The following is an 18447-nucleotide window of genomic DNA, read 5'->3' on the forward strand; positions in this document are numbered from 1 at the left end:
GATCTCACCGTTAATATTCATCTGCTGAGAGCAGTTATGGGACCCACGTCAGGAATACATGCTTCAAATAAGATGGGACTTGAGAATTGCTGAGAGACTTCAGGAACATTCTTTAATTTCATGGGGCCTCAGTTACCCCACCTTTAAGGGAAATAATAATAGCAATAGTACCTTGGAGGATTTCTGTGATAAAATGAGAAAATGCTTGTGAGAAGTACATAAAATATTGGCTTACTGAAAGATGTTACGAGGCAAGCAAGTATGCCTATTTTCATTCAATGTTTCTTATTTCAAAGGCAAAGTTTCCATATAGATTAAGGCCTTCATAACATCTGAATACATTTTCTAGTTCTTATTCTATGAAGATAAGAAGGATGGTTGGAGGCTTTGGAAGGAATGCTTTTCTCCTCTGCTCCCCTCTCACTCCCATAGGCTGGGAGCAGCTGATTTCACTACCTCAGATATGCAAATGATGCCACCTTCCTGTAGCCACTTTTGCCATAGCTGGCCTTTTTGTTGGGTGTTGGGGAGGGGAGCGGGCAGGATTAGGCGAGGGGTAGTAGTTGGGATTTCTTGGTCTTGGAATTCAATCATCCGATGTATTTGTTTCCCTGTGTCTATTCCCTTAAGTCTACAGGCACTGTCTAGAAATTTTATAATTTTCAGCGGCACCCCAGGGGACAGGACACCTTGGCCTTTGTATAATCACTCTAGAGTCCCAAAGCAGAAAGGAAAAAAGGTAACGATCAGCTCTGCAAAGGCTTGTGTGGACTGCTTCAGGACAGGCGACGTGCACTTTACCAGAGTTACTAAAGGACTTCAGGAGAAGGGTCCCGTCCCTGTAGGAGCGTTTGTGGTTGGAGAAGCAGGAGGGCGAGCGCTCGGGTGCGCCTCGGCGGTTTGCCTGGGGTCCGCAAGACCAGGGAGACTTACTAGCTGCCTGCCGCCCACCGACACTTCGGCGGAGAACCGGAGGAGGCGCCCGGTGGGCTCCCGGTCCGGCCAGGAGCAGGGCGTTCCAGGGGAGCCCGTCTGGGGTTTCCCGACCCAGGCGATCAGGATAGGCAACAGCCAAGAGAGGCGCTCAGTTGCTTTGCACCCTCCTCCCACCTCGGTTCTGTCCACACCCACGGGCGCCCCGCCCCCTCGGCCTTATAGCGGGGACTCGGCACCTCGGCGCGCCTCGGAGCCAGAGGTTTCCCGGAGAGGAAGGCGTGGCTCCCTCCCCGGCCAGGGAGCCCTGGCGCCGCCGCGGCCGCGGTCCCAGTAGCGGAGCAGGGCGGCGGCTGCGCCCCGCACCATGGAGGGCAGCCCGGCCCCAGCCGCTGTAGACGCCGACCTCCGCCGCCGCCCACGCCGCGTCTGCCCGCTCGGGCTGCGGCTCTCCGGACGCCATCCCCTCCTCACCTCGAAGCCAACATGAAGGAGACCCGGGGCTACGGAGGGCATGCGCCCTTCTGCACCCGCCTCAACCACTCCTACCCGGGCATGTGGGGGCCCGAGCGTTCCGCCGAGGCGCGGGGCAACCTCACGCGCCCTCCGGGGTCTGGCGAGGACTGCGGATCGGTGTCCGTGGCCTTCCCGATCACCATGCTGCTCACCGGTTTCGTGGGCAACGCACTGGCCATGCTGCTCGTGTCGCGCAGCTACCGGCGCCGGGAGAGCAAGCGCAAGAAGTCCTTCCTGCTGTGCATCGGCTGGCTGGCGCTCACCGACCTGGCCGGGCAGCTTCTCACCACCCCGGTGGTCATCGTGGTGTACCTGTCCAAGCAGCGCTGGGAGCACCTCGACCCGTCGGGGCGGCTCTGCACCTTCTTCGGGCTGACCATGACTGTCTTCGGGCTCTCCTCGCTGTTCATCGCCAGCGCCATGGCCGTCGAGCGGGCGCTGGCCATCCGGGCGCCGCACTGGTACGCGAGCCACATGAAGACGCGTGCCACCCGCGCTGTGCTGCTCGGCGTGTGGCTGGCCGTGCTCGCCTTCGCCCTGCTGCCGGTAATGGGCGTGGGCCAGTACACCGTCCAGTGGCCCGGGACGTGGTGCTTCATCAGCACCGGGCGAGGGGGCAACGGGACTAGCTCTTCGCATAACTGGGGCAACCTTTTCTTCGCCTCTGCCTTTGCCTTCCTGGGGCTCTTGGCGCTGACAGTCACCTTTTCCTGCAACCTGGCCACCATTAAGGCCCTGGTGTCCCGCTGCCGGGCCAAGGCCACGGCATCGCAGTCCAGCGCCCAGTGGGGCCGCATCACGACCGAGACGGCCATTCAGCTCATGGGAATCATGTGCGTGCTGTCGGTCTGCTGGTCTCCGCTACTGGTAGGTAGTTCCAGGGCTGGGGGAAGTCGGGAAGCGCGTGCGAGTAAGCGGGAACCTAAGACTTCGCTAAGTGGCAGCACCTGCAGGGGTGTGTTTGCAACCGCAGAGCGCTGGAGCGTCCTTTCCTCCTGCCCGCGCTGTCTTGGCTACAGCTTCAGAGCTGAGCTCCTCACTTACTAGCCGAGCGCCTTCCAAGAGCCAGGATTCGCATTAGGCACTGGTTATGAGCACAGAGAGATCACAGGGCTGCTCACATTCGAGTCGGGGAGGAGACAGGATGTGTCACTGAAATGACATATATGCAGAGGTAGAGGTTTGTCCTGAGTGCATTAAAAGCAGAATTGCTATGATAACTGTAGCCTGATATGGTGGGATTTTTTTTTTTTAAATTTCAAAGCCCTCTTTCACGTTAATGAAATTTTCAGTCTGCAACCCCAGGCAGTCACAGCCCGCCTGCGGCTTCTGAAACACTGCGCGACCTATGGGTGCCTTCAAGGTTCATTCTTGATGAGGCAGGAGAATGAAAGATGCGAGTTGCCTCCTCAGCCCTTCGCCATGGTGTTTGACCCTCTGCTCTAGGAAGTGCCCGAACGACAGTCAGTGGCATCCGGAAGCTCAGCAGCTTCTTCAGCCCAGCATTTACTTACCCTGGCAGCACTCAAGCAGGGTTCGCTAATCCTGAGATAGGAGGTAGAGGTTTCTCCATGTCCTAGCTCCTACCAGAGCAGCGCAGAGGAGCAAGGATGTTTGCAGAGGCTCTTTGCCTAACACCTGCCCTTACATGATATTTTCGAGGTTTTTTGTCTGTGTTACTTTTAGCTAGAAATGTCCGTGTGTAAGTGCTGTTTACTAATTCCTGAAAAATGGATGCTTACTTAGACCCTGGGGAGTCTGGGTTAATAGATGTTGCAGAAAGAGCGATTTGGTCACTGTTACAAAGGTATAACCAACTATATGTGTTATACAATTGTGGAAAACCTTTGAAACACGTGAACGCAGTTTTTTTTTTCCTAATCGTGGTAAAATATATTACATACAATTCAGTATTTTAGCTATTATTATGTGTACAGTTCAGTGGCATTAGGCATTAAGTACGTTGAGTTTTTTGTGCGCCATGTATACTTTTAAATCCCTTGCATTTGAAAATAGAAATGTAATTTCTCTCACCTGGTTTGGTAGATTGGAGCACAAACCTTGGCTCCAGATCAGTGACATGAGGGGACAAGGAGAGTTATGTTGAGACCTAACTGCCCACAAGTCGCTGTATGGTCACAGTTCTTTATTCCAGGAGTTGGAACTCAGGCCGATATCATCACTATGGCTTATCAAAACCAGCACCAGTTTTAGATAGACAGTATTTACTTTTATGGCCTAGAAATGGAGTGTACAGGTGGCCAACTAGGAAGGAAGAAAGAGTTCTAAATAGTAAACACTTTACTAAAGTGTGGTAATTAATATAACTTTAAAGGCAAACAGGGTATCTGAATTTTTCACAAGTGTCATTTGAGTCCCACATCTTTGAGTTTGCTGTATCACATGATTTATATCCTAGGGAAAAAAATGCAGTTAAATCAATTGAACAAAATACCCATAGAGCTAATCAGACTTATAATTTATTGTTTGTGTATTTTGTTTTTAAGTCAAAGCGAAACCATGTAGTGTGTTTTTGATTTAGACACTTTAATTCTAGTACCAAAAGTATGGTAGCGTCAGAAAGAAAGTAGATCAATCTTGAAAACTGTAATTTAGGGTGGCGAAACTCACTCTTTCAAGAAAGACTGTATTTGAAACTAGTCTTACTTAATTTCAATTTATTTTCATTTGGATAATTCTTTTTGATTTATAGCATTTTACTGGGCACTGTATTAATTCAATTATAAAAACATTAAACAAAATAAATTCAACATGTCATTATATCAAAAAGGAGATTTTTTTTTTTTTTTTTTTTTTTTGAGACGGAGTCTCACTCTGTCACCCAGGCTGGAGTGCAGTGGTGAGATCTCAGCTCTCTGCAGCCTCTACTTCCCAGGTGCAAGTGATTCTCCTGCCTCAGCCTTTGGAGTCACTGGGATTACAGGCACCTGCCACCACACCTGGCTAATTTTTGTATTTTTAGTAGAGATGGGGTTTCACCATGTTGGCCAGGGTGGTCTCGAACTCCTGACCTGAGGTGATCAGCCCGCCACGGCCACCCAAAGTGCTTGGATTACAAGTATGAGCCACCGTGCCCGGCCTAGGAGAAATGGGAACTTTTTAAAGAAAATGGTTCCATCGGCTGGGCGCGGTGGCTCACGCCTGTAATCCCGGCACTTTGGGAGGCTGAGGTGAGTGGATCATTTGAGGTCGGCAGTTTGAGACCAGCCTTCCAACATGGCCAAACCCCGCCTCTACTAAAAATACAAAAATTAGCGGGGCATGATGACATGCGCCTGTAATCTCAGTTACTCGGAAGGCTGATGCAGGAGAATTACTTAGGCTGGGGAGACAGAGGTTGCCGTGAGCCGAGATCACGGCACTGCACTCCAGCACGGGTGACAGAGCAAGACTCCGTCTGAAAAAAAAAAAAAAAAAAACTCCAAATATCTTCAAAAAGATATACTGTACGAAGTTGGAATTACTTCAAAGAAAAGAAACTGGCAAAGCTGCTTTCTTAATAGAGAATTGTAAGAATAAAAACACTAGAATTTAGTGAATTGAATTTTCAGCATATTAGTGTTAAAATGAGAGATTAATGCTGTTTTTTCTAACTATGAGTGTAATATAGATTTCCTGTTAGCATTTGTTACGTTAGGTATAGGATACTATTCTAATTGTCCAAACTTCTTACTTGAAAGGACCCTGAATATATCCTGGAAGACTATCATGACTATAATAAATATTGAGTTGTTACTGCAGGAAAACTTGGTAGGACAGAAACACCATAATAAGAAAATGTCCCAACAGCTACGAGTTCACACTACATAAATACTTAAATAGAGGTTTATGTATCCTTAAACAAAAGCTTTGTTTCCTTTTTCTTTTTCTCAGAAATTTTGCAAAATACAATATAAAATGTGAAATTAAGAGAGTACAGTGGGAAATTATGTCACCAGGATAGATGATCTACAGTTTTTAGTTACTGCTTATGTAAGGCATCACATCGTCATTCTGTTGCAATCAGCCAATTGATCCAGCAATGCAATCTATTTGATTTTTATCATTATTGTTTTATATTTTATGAATGATGCTCACCATAGCTCAGTTGTTTGACCTGATAGCTAAATTTCCAGAAATGGGAATAACCTCAGGATTTTGTTCAAAGGAAGCTATAAGTACATTTTGTACTTTTATAACTTGGCACTCCCAAACAGGTAGAATGTGGCTAATACTGTGAGCTATCTCAAAAACAGTAAATATAAAGCCAGCTATGAACATTGTGAAAAGTGAGGTATGAGCAACAAACAGTTTCTCATCATCAGTCTTGGAACTGGATAAAAGCAGCCTTAGAAACTTTTGCCTTTAATCTTGAACCACTGAATTCCCTGCTCAGTATCCACAAATAGAGATGTTTCAGTTCAAGAAGATATTTCACAATGTAGTTGTGATTTTTTTTCATTTTAGTTAAGGAATCACTGATATATTTTGACAGGTGAAATTTGCCTTTGATATGCCACATGTGGTAGATATGTATGATGAATTATTTTCAGAAATAATATTTTACAGCATATAAAAGTATTATTCAATTGCTAATCTCTTCTGCCTCTAACTTTCTGCCATATTCAGGATGTTGCTTCAGAGAAAGTGATTAAACATATGAATCCACATTGTAGGAAAAATATTCTATAATTTTTCTCTTTTGAAAAAGGTGTGAAGGTCAACAAAATATTCTATGATTATAAAACTGATTAATGTTATAATCTGTTCAGAAAAGCAGAATTTCCACATTTATGAGTGAAATATTTGTAGAACTGTAATACAAGATAGGATGTAATTAATGCCTTTGGCTCTCAGAAAAAAGTCAATCTGAATTTGCCAGTGGAGATTTCCAAGAAGATGAATTGGCATAACCTCACTTCACGACTTCATGACTGAGAGCAAGTGTGTCCCAAAACCCAGCCCAATGAGAACAAAGGGTGCACACTAGATCAATGGGAATGATGTTTTAAAAATGTTCAAGAAAGCAAATTTAGATGGTTAGTCCCTGAATGACAAGATGAGGACTTCACTCTTTTGAGTTTATCAGAAAGAGCCAAGAATTAAACACTTCTTAAGCCATCATCTTTGAAGAAATTCACATGGTCTGAAGTTGTAATATAATTGTGAGTCACTGGCCCTTCTCTTTTGAACAAGCTGTGAAGGTCAACAACTAAATTACAAAAGTTTCCATAGGTGTAGTTTTCTGGGACTAACACTCAGGAATATGCACCACAGGCATCTGTAACAGACTATGAGTCCTCTGAGGGTGCAGAGGGGTGGTAGGTGAGGGATACTGGGTGCTAAGTTTCAGTTTTTAGTTCTGCCCTTGCATTGCAGGAAAGAAATGCGGGGAAGTCCCCCCTAAAACACTGTACATCTGTGTAATGTTTTTGCAACCTGCCAGTGTTCCACATTTATCTCATTCATGCCTCACAACACTAAGATCTACAACTGTAACATGTCAAATTCTTACTCTCCCATTTTTTCCAGTTGCTTTACAAAAAGACAGGAAGGAAGTTTGTATTTCAACTCCTGCCAGCTGTGCTTCTTGAATATCATTAGACAATCTCTCAAGTCCTCCTTTTCCCTAGAAAATTCCAACTTTCATAAAGATGGTAACCAATGAAGGAGCCTCATTTTGGGGGGTTCCTCTTATATCTTGTCCCCTAAGTATATGGCGACATTTTACTGTAAACATAGTACAGACAGTCTCCGACCTACGCTTTTGCAGCTTCATGATGGTGTGAAAGGAATGCACATTCAGTAGAAACTGTACTTGGAATTTGGAATGGCGATCTTTTATCGGGCTAGTGATATGCAGTATGATACTCTTTGGTGATGCATGCACAGCTCCCAGTCAGCCACGCAAACACAAGGTAAGCAAGCACTACTCCACAGTGGACTGTGTTGCCAGATGATTTTGCCCACCTGTAGGCTAATGTAAGTCTCCTGAGCATGTTTAAGGTAGGCAAGGCTAAGCTATGATGTTCAGTATGTTAGGTGTATTAAACGTATTAAACGCATCTTTGACCTTACGATGTATTCAACTTACAACGTTTTCAACTGACAGTGAGTTTGCCCAGATGTAACCCTGATGTAAGTTGAGGAACATCTGTAATTGATTCTTATACAGAAATGACAGTTGGACAGCATATGACCGAGATACATACAACATGGAAACTCTCTGTGAATTCCTGCACCCTGCTCTCTTTACACAGAACACTTCTTTCTCCATTTTTTCATTGCCACTTTACCCCTCAGCCATTCAGCAATATCTGCCAAGCGTCCACCTCTCTTGGATTGGCTAAGATCTCAAGTTAGAAGCCATTTTCTAGCGAAGCCGTCCTTCATCCTCTCTAGGCCGTGATTGGGTGCCCTGATCTCATGATACCCTGCATTTCCGGTTCACAGTCTGAGTCACACTTCATTGGAGACGTTGGTTTACTGTCTTTCTGTTCTTTTAGTTCTGCCAAGGTCAAGTACAGTGTCTGTCTTGCACATTATTTTTTTCCTGGGAACTATCATAATTACTTGCCATATAAGGTCTGCCCAATACGTGCTTATTGACTGAATACTTTTTTTTCTCTTTTGAGACAAAGTCTCGCTGTTGCCCAGGCTGGAGTGCATTGGCACGATCTCGGGCTCACTGCAACTTCTGCCTCCTGGGTTCAAGCGATTCTTGTGCCTCAGCCTCCCGAGTAGCTGGGGTTACAGGCGTGCACCACCACATGCTAATTTTTGTATTTTTTTTTACTAGAGAGGGGATTTCACCATGTTGGGCAGTTTGGTCTCAAATTCCTGTCCTCCTGTGATCCTCTCGCCTCTGCCTCCCAAAGTGCTGTGGCATTACAGGCATGAGCCACCGTGCTGGCCTTGACTGAATACTTGAGCAACCAAATCAGAAGACAGGGTCTGGCCCCATGTAAATAAGCAATTACTTTTGGGCCTTAGACAATTCACTTGATATCTTTATGAACCCTTCCCTTCCTTTCCTTTCCTTTCCCTTCCCTTCCCTTCCCTCCCCTCCCCTCACTCTCTCCTTCTTTACTTTTCTTTCCTTTCTTTACTTTTCTTTTCTTTCTTTCTTTTTCTTTCTTTTTCTTCTCCTTCCTTCCTTCCTTCCTTCCTTCCTTCCTTCCTTTCTTTTTGAAACAAAAATGCCTACCCAGCTCATTTCACAGTATTATAATGAAAACCAACAAGATTAACATATGTGAAAATAATGGGGTAGTGTACAGTACTATGAAAATACTTTATTACTGAGTCCTTTTAGCAAGCTGGGAATATTCCTTCCATATGAGGAATACCACTGTGATGTTTCACTGAATAGTGATGTTGACTCTTGTGCTGAGATAGATCTTTCTTCTAGCAAACTGGAGAAAAGAAGCAAGTAGTGTTTCACAGCTTGATTAGTTATAGTTCATTGGGGAAAAAACATGGTAGAGAATGCAACTTTCAGAAAAAGGAAAAAAAATGGGAAACCAACTGTGCCTAGAGTTTTTTTTTTTGTTTGTTTTGTTTTTTTTGAGACAGAGTCTTGCTCTGTCACCCAGGCTGGAATGCAGTGGCGTAATCTCCGCTCACTGCAAGCTCTGCCTCCCGGGTTCTTGCCATTCTCCTGCCTCAGCCTCCCGAGTAGCTGGGACCGCAGGTGCCTGCCACCATGCCTGGCTAATTTTTTTGTATTTTTAATAGAGACAGGGTTTCACTGCATTAGCCAGGATGGTCTTGATCTCCTGACCTCGTGATCCATCCGCCTCAGCCTCCCAAAGTGCTGGGATTACAGGATGCCTAAATTTTTATAAGGTATTGTAATTCATCCCTCCTTCCCTCCCCCCTGCCACCATCCCTCCTCTGCATTCTCTCAGCCCTGTAATCTGTTCCCTTTTACAGCTTCTAGTTAGCTCTCTAACTCCAAAACACACTGATCCCATTTCCCCTTTCCCTTACACCTGAGGGAGGAGCTAGTACCTTGTGTCCTGAAGACCTCTGTCGCAGGTCTGGAATGCTCTTTTCTGCTCTGTGGCCCTGAGAAGGGGACGACTCATCTGCAGTGAGCAGCTCCCCTCCCCACCTAAACAGTCATCCCTCTGTGTTGGAGTTAAATGCGGGTCTTGCTAGCACCCACAGCCTCTCGTGTGAGCTCTTTCCTGTCAGGGTCTTCTTCCTGTTATCCTATATGTGCACAAACCTATTCTCAATGGAATCTTGAGTTGAACTAATTGTGCATCTAACTGTTGTCTAAGATCAAGTCATTCTGCAAACTTCTTGAGAGAGTCTCTCCCTCAGTTGTCTTCATCTTTTCACAGGCAATTAGAAGTGTTGGGGCTGAACAGAACCTCTGCTGCTGACTGACGGCCCAGAATTGAATTTACACAAGCCTTAAGTCAGACCAAAGTGTGTGAATCATGGAGCTGTAAACTGCTTCACACAGTTTGACCAGGTCCTGACAACACATTAATGTTATTTGCAGCCTGCAGATAGCACAATGTGTTACTTTCCTATCCAGCGGCCTTCCCAGATATTCTCTGGGACCACATTTATAAGGAGGACATTTCAGTGGCTCATGTGGCTGCTTACTTAAAATCCAAATATTATTTTAGCAAACTAATTTTATGACAGATATTTGAAGGATCATCGATCTAAAATGAAAAATGGTAGCAGAAATGGAAGAGGAGGCTTGAGTATTCCCCCTTTATATTAGAAAAAAGAAAACACCTACTAATTTAGGCAAAAGTTGTGCAATATGAATACAAGATAAATTCTCCACCAGATACCATTACTGCTTAAAAACTCTTGGTAATACAAAAACAAAAGGCCATGTTGGAACTGGAAGCCTATTTATTTCAAGCAATAATTGGTCCCCAAATATTAAGTGTAATTTAAAACATATACTTTCCACTAATTTTTTGTTATATCCTGAAAGTAAATTTGATTTGTATCTTTTTGTCCCTCTTTCTGAACACATAATAAATATCATTTTCTGTGGTTGAGAATATGCTGCTGTTGTGATTCATAAAAATTTGGGAAAAAGAAGTGTGTGATTAATGTTGAAAATGATGAAAGAGTGATTGTAAAAGATTAGATTCATTCTGAGAAGTTCACAAGACAGTAAAGTGGAGCACTAATTGCTGTTTGAGGTATGAAATTTCCTTGGTAACATCTTGCTACCAACAACCTTATTTGGGTCACAGCTTCTGGCAGATCACGCACTTTCATATTTCCCCAAATAGAAGAAAGCCCCAACAGCCAGCTCCTCAGCCACAGAGTAGCATCAGTGATTAAGTGACCCCCGACTTGTGAGGACTCCTCTCTGCTTCATAAGAAGAACAGAAGAAAGTTATTAAAGAAGCAAGTGAATGCCACAGAGAGAATAAGGCACTGGATGGCAAGAGACCTGGATCTGGTCATGGCCTTGCCACGTGATCTAAGTCACTTTATCTTGCCGGACTTTCCTTTTCTAATCGGTAAGATAAAACGATTAACGACTCTAATCATCCTTTCAGTTCTCACTTCCTGTAGCTCTAAATACATTAAATGGTCCCTGTTGGACATACTATTTCAGATATATGGGAGAAAATACTTAAAGAATTATTAGGAAAAAGCATAGAAATGTATGCAAACGGACAAAATAGATCACACGTTCTCTTAGCCAGTGATTCTATAAATATTTATTGAGAGCTTGTTACGTGCCTGCCACTCTCATCACTCTGGTGATACAGTGATGGCCAGCACTGATTCATTTAGCTATACAGGTTGAGCAGTTACGTTGTTCGAGAGAGTGTTATTCACATTATATTGTAAGATAATGACAATCTTTGGAGTTGAGCAGTATGCAATCTGTGCAGCTTTACGTGGTAGCCTCAATGGTAAACCAAATGGAACGCTATCTTCCTTCATGTAGCTTTCAGTCTACTAAGGTAGACAGACAGTAGATAGTCAGTCATTCCAATAAGCAAATGTAACTAGTCTGATGGGTCTTACTGTGGTTGCCCTTACTACCACACATGAGATTGGCCTCATGTGGGCAGGACGGGGCTGGTCCAGTGCAGCATGATGGCCCTAATGGAACACGCTTGGCCCCAGCTGTACTGGATCTGTGCTTGGATTCCATAATTAGGGAGCACATTAATTCGCACTTATGACTCCAGCTGTAATGTTCAGCCACAATTCTCCAGAACACAAACACTGCTAGAGTGAGTACATGGACTCAAAGGGCTGCTGACCTCAGGCCACATGCTGCCCTAGAATCAGCCTTCCCTCTGGGATCATTAGGCTCTGGATGGTACTCAGATTATCTCCTGACAAATGTGTCTTTCCCTTTCTTTCTTTCTTTTTTTTTTTTGAGACAAAGTCTCTCTGTTGCCCAGGCTGGAGTGCAGTGGCACGATCTCGGCTCACTGCAAGCTTCGCCTCCCGGGTTCACGCCATTCTCCTGCCTCAGCCTCTCCGAGTAGCTGGGACTACAGGCGCCCACCACCACGCCCGGCTAATTTTTGTATTTTTAGTAGAGACGGGGTTTCACCGTGTTAGCCAGGATGGTCTCGATCTCCTGACATTGTGATCCGCCTGCCTCGGCCTCCCTAAGTGCTGGGATTACAGGCATGAGCCACCGTGCCTGGCCGTTTCTTTTATTTTTTATTTTTAATTAATTTATTTTATTTTGAGATAGGGTCTTGCTCTGTCGCCCAGGCTATAGTACAGTGGTGTGATCATAGCTCACTGCAGCCTTGAACTATTGGGCTCAAGTGATCCTCCAGCCTCAGCCTCTGAGTAGTTGTACTATTAGCTGTGCACCACCACATCCGGTTTTTCCCTTTCTCTAAGTTTTCTTTTAAGGCTTTTATGTATTTTCCCTGTAGTGAATGTGGCCAAATCCACTCTGCTCCAAGTTTCTTGGCTTCAAATCTTGAGAGAAGAGGTTCAGTTTCTTGATCTCCTCTTTGACCAGAAGGTCCTGGGCCCCTTAAGCACCATATACTTCTTCCCAAGTGACCAGCAGTCTATATCACAGAGTGTTGTGTGGGTTTTCCTTTGTTATACCACACAATTTCCACTGTGTAAAGCTAATGATTCCAAATTTACCAAAATAAGTAATTCTTCTGAAACTTCTGCTCCAATGTAATTTGCTCTGCTCACTTGACCAGGGAAGTGCAGATGGATGCTGGCATACCTTTTTAAACATCAAAAACGAGCACTTTATGAAGGCAAGAGAAAGGTACTTTGGGAGAGTGTCAAAGAAGATCTCCTATTGATGCACTGGGGTTAGGGAGGGCATCTCTGGGAAAAGGGTCATTTATGATGAGTCTTACAAGATAAGACTTCAAGGAAGAAAGAGCAGTATGTGAAGGTGTCAGTGTAGGAATACACTGGAAGCATTGGAGGAACTGAAAGAAGGCCAGATGGATGGATTAGAGTGAGTAAAAAAGAGACTGCCTGCAAGGGAGGGAGGCAGGGCCAGATAATTCGCAACCTTGTCATTTTTGTTTGGGAGTTCAGATTTCTACCACAAGTACAATGAAAAACAACTGAAAGCTGTAGGGGAATGATCTGATCTGCTTTATGTTTTAAGACCACTTAAGGTTGCCTAATGGATTAGATGGGTAGAGCATCAGAGCCCTCGAGTACTGAGGACAGATGGACATGTAGAGACATTAATATAAAGAAAAACTTTCTTCCTTAAATGTTGCTTTAAAAGAGGAGTGGGAAGTAGCTTGGCCTAGAATCGGCGAGAGAGGGGAAGCGGCAGTGGATCTGTGCAGATGCACCACGGAAAATGTTGAACGGGATGTGCTGGGAACGGTAAGCAGATCTGTTTTTGCAGAAGTACACTTGAGAATGTCAAAAACTATAGATATAGTCAAATAGAGACTGAAGGGAAAGGGAGAAACACATAAGTAGATTGCTTAAGATTAGGAATGAGAATTTGTGTTTCATTTTGGGCAAGTTGTATTGATTTTCTATACTGTTCTATATTTGTAAAATAGGAGAGTGTGTATTATAAAACCTGAATTCACAAAGCTCGTTTAGGAGAACAACTCATCTAATATTTGATATCTTTCTTTTTTTTTTTTTTTTTTGAGATGGAGTCTCGCTCTGTCGCCCAGGCTGGAGTGCAGTGGCGCAATCTCGGCTCACTGCAAGCTCCGCCTCCCGGGTTCACGCCATTCTCCTGCCTCAGCCTCTCCGAGTAGCTGGGACTACAGGCGCCCGCCACCACGCCCGGCTAATTTTTCGTATTTTTAGTAGAGACGGGGTTTCACCGTAGTCTCGATCTCCTGACCTCGTGATCCGCCCACCTCGGCCTCCCAAAGTGCTGGGATTACAAGCGTGAGCCACCGTGCCCGGCCTCTTTCTAGAATATTCTTAGTGAAGTTGTCTCAGCTTTGTTTACGCTTTGTTGAACACCCTTAATAATAGGAAATCTTTTACCTCTCAAGAGCTCTAGGAATTTTCTTAGAGCCGAGACTGTGCCAGACTCTTTCTCACACATACTTTTTTTAAAATTTCTTGCAATAACCCTATGAGACAGGCATTTTGTCGCCAAAGTTATTATAATGAGAAAACTGAAGCTGAGAGGAACTGAGTGATTTGTTCAAGGTAGCAAAGCTATTAAGTGGACAGGCTGGGATTGAAAAGCCAACAAATTTTCAATAAAGAAACAAAGCTGAGAACCATTTGGAATTCATTTGTCCATGTTTCCTCCATGCCATGATGCCTTAGAATACCCAATTCATCTACAGTTGTTCTTTCTATTAGAAAAATTCATTTCCCTTATATTGACTGAGTCAGAATCTGTCTTCCCTTTTGCTTCCACCCTTCAGTGCTAATACTAGCTCTTGGATTAGTTAGAACAATACTAAACTTATTTTTATTTTACTATTATGTTTTATCACAAAGAGGTTACATTTTTTACTGACAACTCAGTCACTGCATACGTACTTTATTGCACAAGTTATCAGTGGATCAACAATTATATTAGCAATGTAAACTCATGTGCATTTACATAAAATGACTGCCCTAGATTCTGGTGCATTTTGTGCCAGGTACTTTAGTAAATATGGCAAACATAAAGGGACTTAGCTACTTCAATTTATGTGAACAGAAAGCAGCATATATATCATCTTATAAAATACCTGTCATGTCAAATCTAGGAAAATCAGTAAATGACAAAAGGAACACATTAAAAGAAAATTTAGCGATAAAAATGTTAGATTAAAATATGAGGTTTAAAAACTTTAACAGTTGGACTTAGGAACAAGAAAGCATACACACGTTGGGAATTTTTAAGAAAAGACTCCCATATTCCACTTCAGAATTATGACTGTGTCCCTAAAAAATAATTCTGAGTTGCTACAATGTCTTCCCTGCTAGTATAAATCATTGTTTCGTAGTTATTAATATGGTAACTCACATAAATGAGTTTTAAAATAAGATTCTTCTCACTCAAAATAAAATAAGATAAAACTAATATTACCTCCACCAAATTACGAAGAAATCCTATCAAAATGCTGGCCAGATAAAGAATCCAGATAGAGACACATCATAACAATACTAATTTACTTAAAGACATGTTTTATTTTTAAAGTTTTTTTTTAATTTTTAAAGATAAAAATACTATAGCAATAACTAGTTATACAGAGTAGTACTACTAATGCAGCATTATATTATTAGGTAATGAGGAGTTCTACTAAGTTTATAAGCAGAAAAATAACAAAAAATTATTTTGACCACGGCAGAGGGAGGAGCCATGATTTATAATTTATTTAGCAGACACTTATTGAATACTGATCGTATGTGAGGTAGTGCTACAATGACGTGACCCTTGTCCTCAAGGAATGTGTTGTCTTTAAAATGATTTCCTGGAGAAACTTGAAATTGACTCAAAAAAAAAAAGCAGCAGCATTTTCCATCTTTAATTTTCAATAAAGAAACAAAGCTGAGAACCATTCAGAATTCATTTGTCCATGCGTGCAATCAATATTTGTTTATTGAGCCTATACAATGTGTCAGGCACAGTTCTAGGTGCTGGAAATATAGCAGTGAATTAGGCTAGTTTCATGCTCTCAGGGAATTAGCATTCTAGTGGAAGGAGAGAGGCAATAAATAAACTGGAAGTCTAGTGACTGTGATAAACACCATTAAGAAAATGAAGCAGTGTGCCAGAATAAAGCCCGAAGCATCCTTCTGGCAGCTATATGGAGCTGGATTGCAGAAGGGTATGAGTGGGAGCAGGGACACCAGGTAGAAGGCTGTTGAAGTCATCCAGGTAAGAGGCGGTGACAACTGGGACTGGAGTGGAGATGTACCCACATCCACATGGTGTTTTGGAGACAGAGTTTACCGGACATTTTGAAATTTCTCTAATCCCTGTCCTATGACTCTGACAAGAAATAGGACCTCTCTCTTCCTCTCCAGGCCTTTGGTTTTGAGGTGGCCAGCTACCTACATATGGCTTTCCATTTGGCTCCCCAAGAAGGAAGTGACTGCTCTAAGCTTACATAACTAGGAAGGGACAGAATTAGGAGGTAAATTTGATTTAATAGATGTTATTTCCTTTTTTCTGAGACGTGAATCAGAACAGTCACACAGAGACATAGAAGTTAGCAAAGTTTTCTTATAGAATAATAGAATGTCATGAGAATCCTGATCCCCAGAAGATCTGGAGCGTGCTGATTTCCAGGCTGGGCCTCAGAAGAAACTTTCGTAGTCATTGTTCTTTTTAAACGGGCTCTGGTTATTGTTGGCCTCTTTTTCTCCTAAACGGAGAGCAGTTCTCAAATTAATACTCCCTACTTTTAAAATCAGGATTGTTTGGCTGCAAATGACCGAAAACTAATGCAAACTAGCTTAAGCAAACAACAAAAAAAATAAATATAAAAAGGTAGGGGGAGTTGCTTGATTCACATAAATCGCAGGAGTGTGAAGAGTGGAGGTGGCCTTATCGAAGATTGAAGGCAGCACTGTCTCTTTCTGAGCCTCTCACTTCAGCTTCTTGCTATGTATCAGAATCCCCACTTCAGGCTCTGCTCCTAAGGAACCAGCCTAAGCCATAGCTTTGCAGCTCTTTGGCTAGGTCTTGTGTTCTGTTTTCAAAGCTTCAAGTTAATAAGTTTATATTTGCTGTCTACATGTGAGGTTTTAATTTTGCTTTTATAATAATACAATATTTTATGAATACATCATCTTGAAGCACTGTTTAGACATCATAGATTTTTTCTATTGTTTTGTTTTATAAATACAAGAAACAGTCATAGATGACAAAGTTGCATTTTCAAAGACTAGTATGAGTTTTCTAAGCTATGAGGAAAGATTCAGGCTCAGAGAATTGTCCAGAAGTAAGAGTATAATGAAAGGTGGCATTATAAGACGAAAATGTCACAAATACTCCATTAACATCGTAGTGAGATGACTAGAGAAGAAAAAAGTTCTTTCTTGATTTTTCCATAAAGGATGAGTTGTAGTCTGGGTTTTATGTTATTCTGGCAACCAGCTTTTTCTTCGTAAATCAGTAGCTGTGCTAACGGCCAACATGCTGGGTGGCAGACTTTTGAATTTATTTAATCATAGTAATTTTCTCCAAGAATAGACTAGGGATTTGCCTGGATCCAAAAGTAAATTTCTTAATATTAGCTTTCGCTCTATAGAAGACATTAGGGAACATTTTGAAATTCTTTTCTCTAGCATCTATTTCTAATTAAATTTTGCTACAGATCAATATCAGGAAGCATGGAATATCTTCTGACTTCAGAATTCTACCCTCCTCCTTAGACATGGTTCTGGGTTGCAAACAACCAGCTGTGACTCCAAGTGCAAAGAGCATATGTGGAAAGATTTCAGGAGCTCACAGAGTCCAGAGAAAGCTGGCAGGTCAGGTTTGGAAAACACGCAAGACCCAGAATGTTCTTGATGATGAACTTCAGGCTGCACAGCCAAAGTCCTGCTGGAAAAATGTTTGCTGCGTGCCGCTGTGATGAATCCAATGTCTAAAAACCCCCTTCTTCTTTGTGTTATGCTTGTAAAATTCAAACTTCTATTGCCAGCCTGACTGGTGTAGCTTGGGTTATTTACCCCCACGCTATAACAAAGGATGAAGGCTCAGGCACCTCCAGCACTTGTATGTACTGGGATTTCTCCCCCACCCAGAATACAGAGAAACGGTTATCCAAAATTGGGATATTAATAATAAAAGGTGGGGGTTCATTTTTACCATCTATCTAATTTATTCGTAGAAACATTATAATAGTAACATATTTTTGAAGCCTTGTGCACATGTGCATGTGTGCACGTGTGTGTGTGTGTGTGTGTGTGTGTGTGTGTATGTTTTCCTGCCACGTATCTGTTGGGAAATTGGGGTAGCAGTGAGGCTGGTGGAACACAAACTGAAGAGAGCCACAAAAAATAAAAGGACTTCTATTTACTGAATGCCTATTATGTGCAGGTGCATACTTGACAATTACCCTTTCCATATATTATCTAATTTAATATTCACGACAACTTTTGAGTTTGTTACTTTTCATTCCCATGTTTCAGTTGCAAATAATAAGACAGAAAAGATTTGATAACTTTCCTTAATCATATTCCTAGTAATTGGTAGATCTTAGGCTTTTGTACACTAAAATGCTATGTGTCACGTTGTTTCTCTCTTTCTTATTAGTTTATAAAAATATTTTCAAATCACTTCATTGAAAATATTGTATAAAAAAGAACAAATTGATTGAGAATAATAAGAAAACAATCCCTGAAATTGTCTAGGTCAGATAGTTATGGTGATGAAGGTTTCCTGTAGAATAGCTATTGAGTCATCAACTGATCGACCTTTGTAGGAGCTTCAGTATCTGGGGAACATATTCTGAAAATCCCGTCGAAGGTGACAGGAGCTTTCACTTCTCTGACAGTAACTTGTTAAATGATTCCATTCACCATGATACCGGCGATTTAGGAAGTGTTTTTTGT

At 42.6% G+C, this 18447-nt stretch overlaps 1 protein-coding gene across 9 annotated transcripts in view; it reads left to right on the top strand.

Annotated features, from left to right (window-relative positions):
* Positions 1-1181: 1181 nt before the first annotated feature.
* PTGER3 (prostaglandin E receptor 3) overlaps positions 1182-18447 on the top strand; it is a 198409-nt gene continuing 181143 nt past the window's right edge. For 4 of the 9 annotated variants that reach the window (XM_003260192.3, XM_003260190.3, XM_003260193.3 and 1 more), the window contains exon 1: positions 1187-2316. In XM_003260192.3, the coding sequence (XP_003260240.1) occupies positions 1420-2316 (897 nt within the window). In that variant the 5' untranslated portion in view covers positions 1187-1419. Of the gene's footprint in view, positions 2317-18447 lie in introns of all 9 variants that reach the window. The other 5 variants (XM_012500503.2, XM_012500501.2, XM_003260191.2 and 2 more) reach the window with 4 other exon arrangements.

Source organism: Nomascus leucogenys, chromosome 12 (assembly GCF_006542625.1).
Source record: "Nomascus leucogenys isolate Asia chromosome 12, Asia_NLE_v1, whole genome shotgun sequence".
NCBI lineage: Eukaryota > Metazoa > Chordata > Mammalia > Primates > Hylobatidae > Nomascus > Nomascus leucogenys.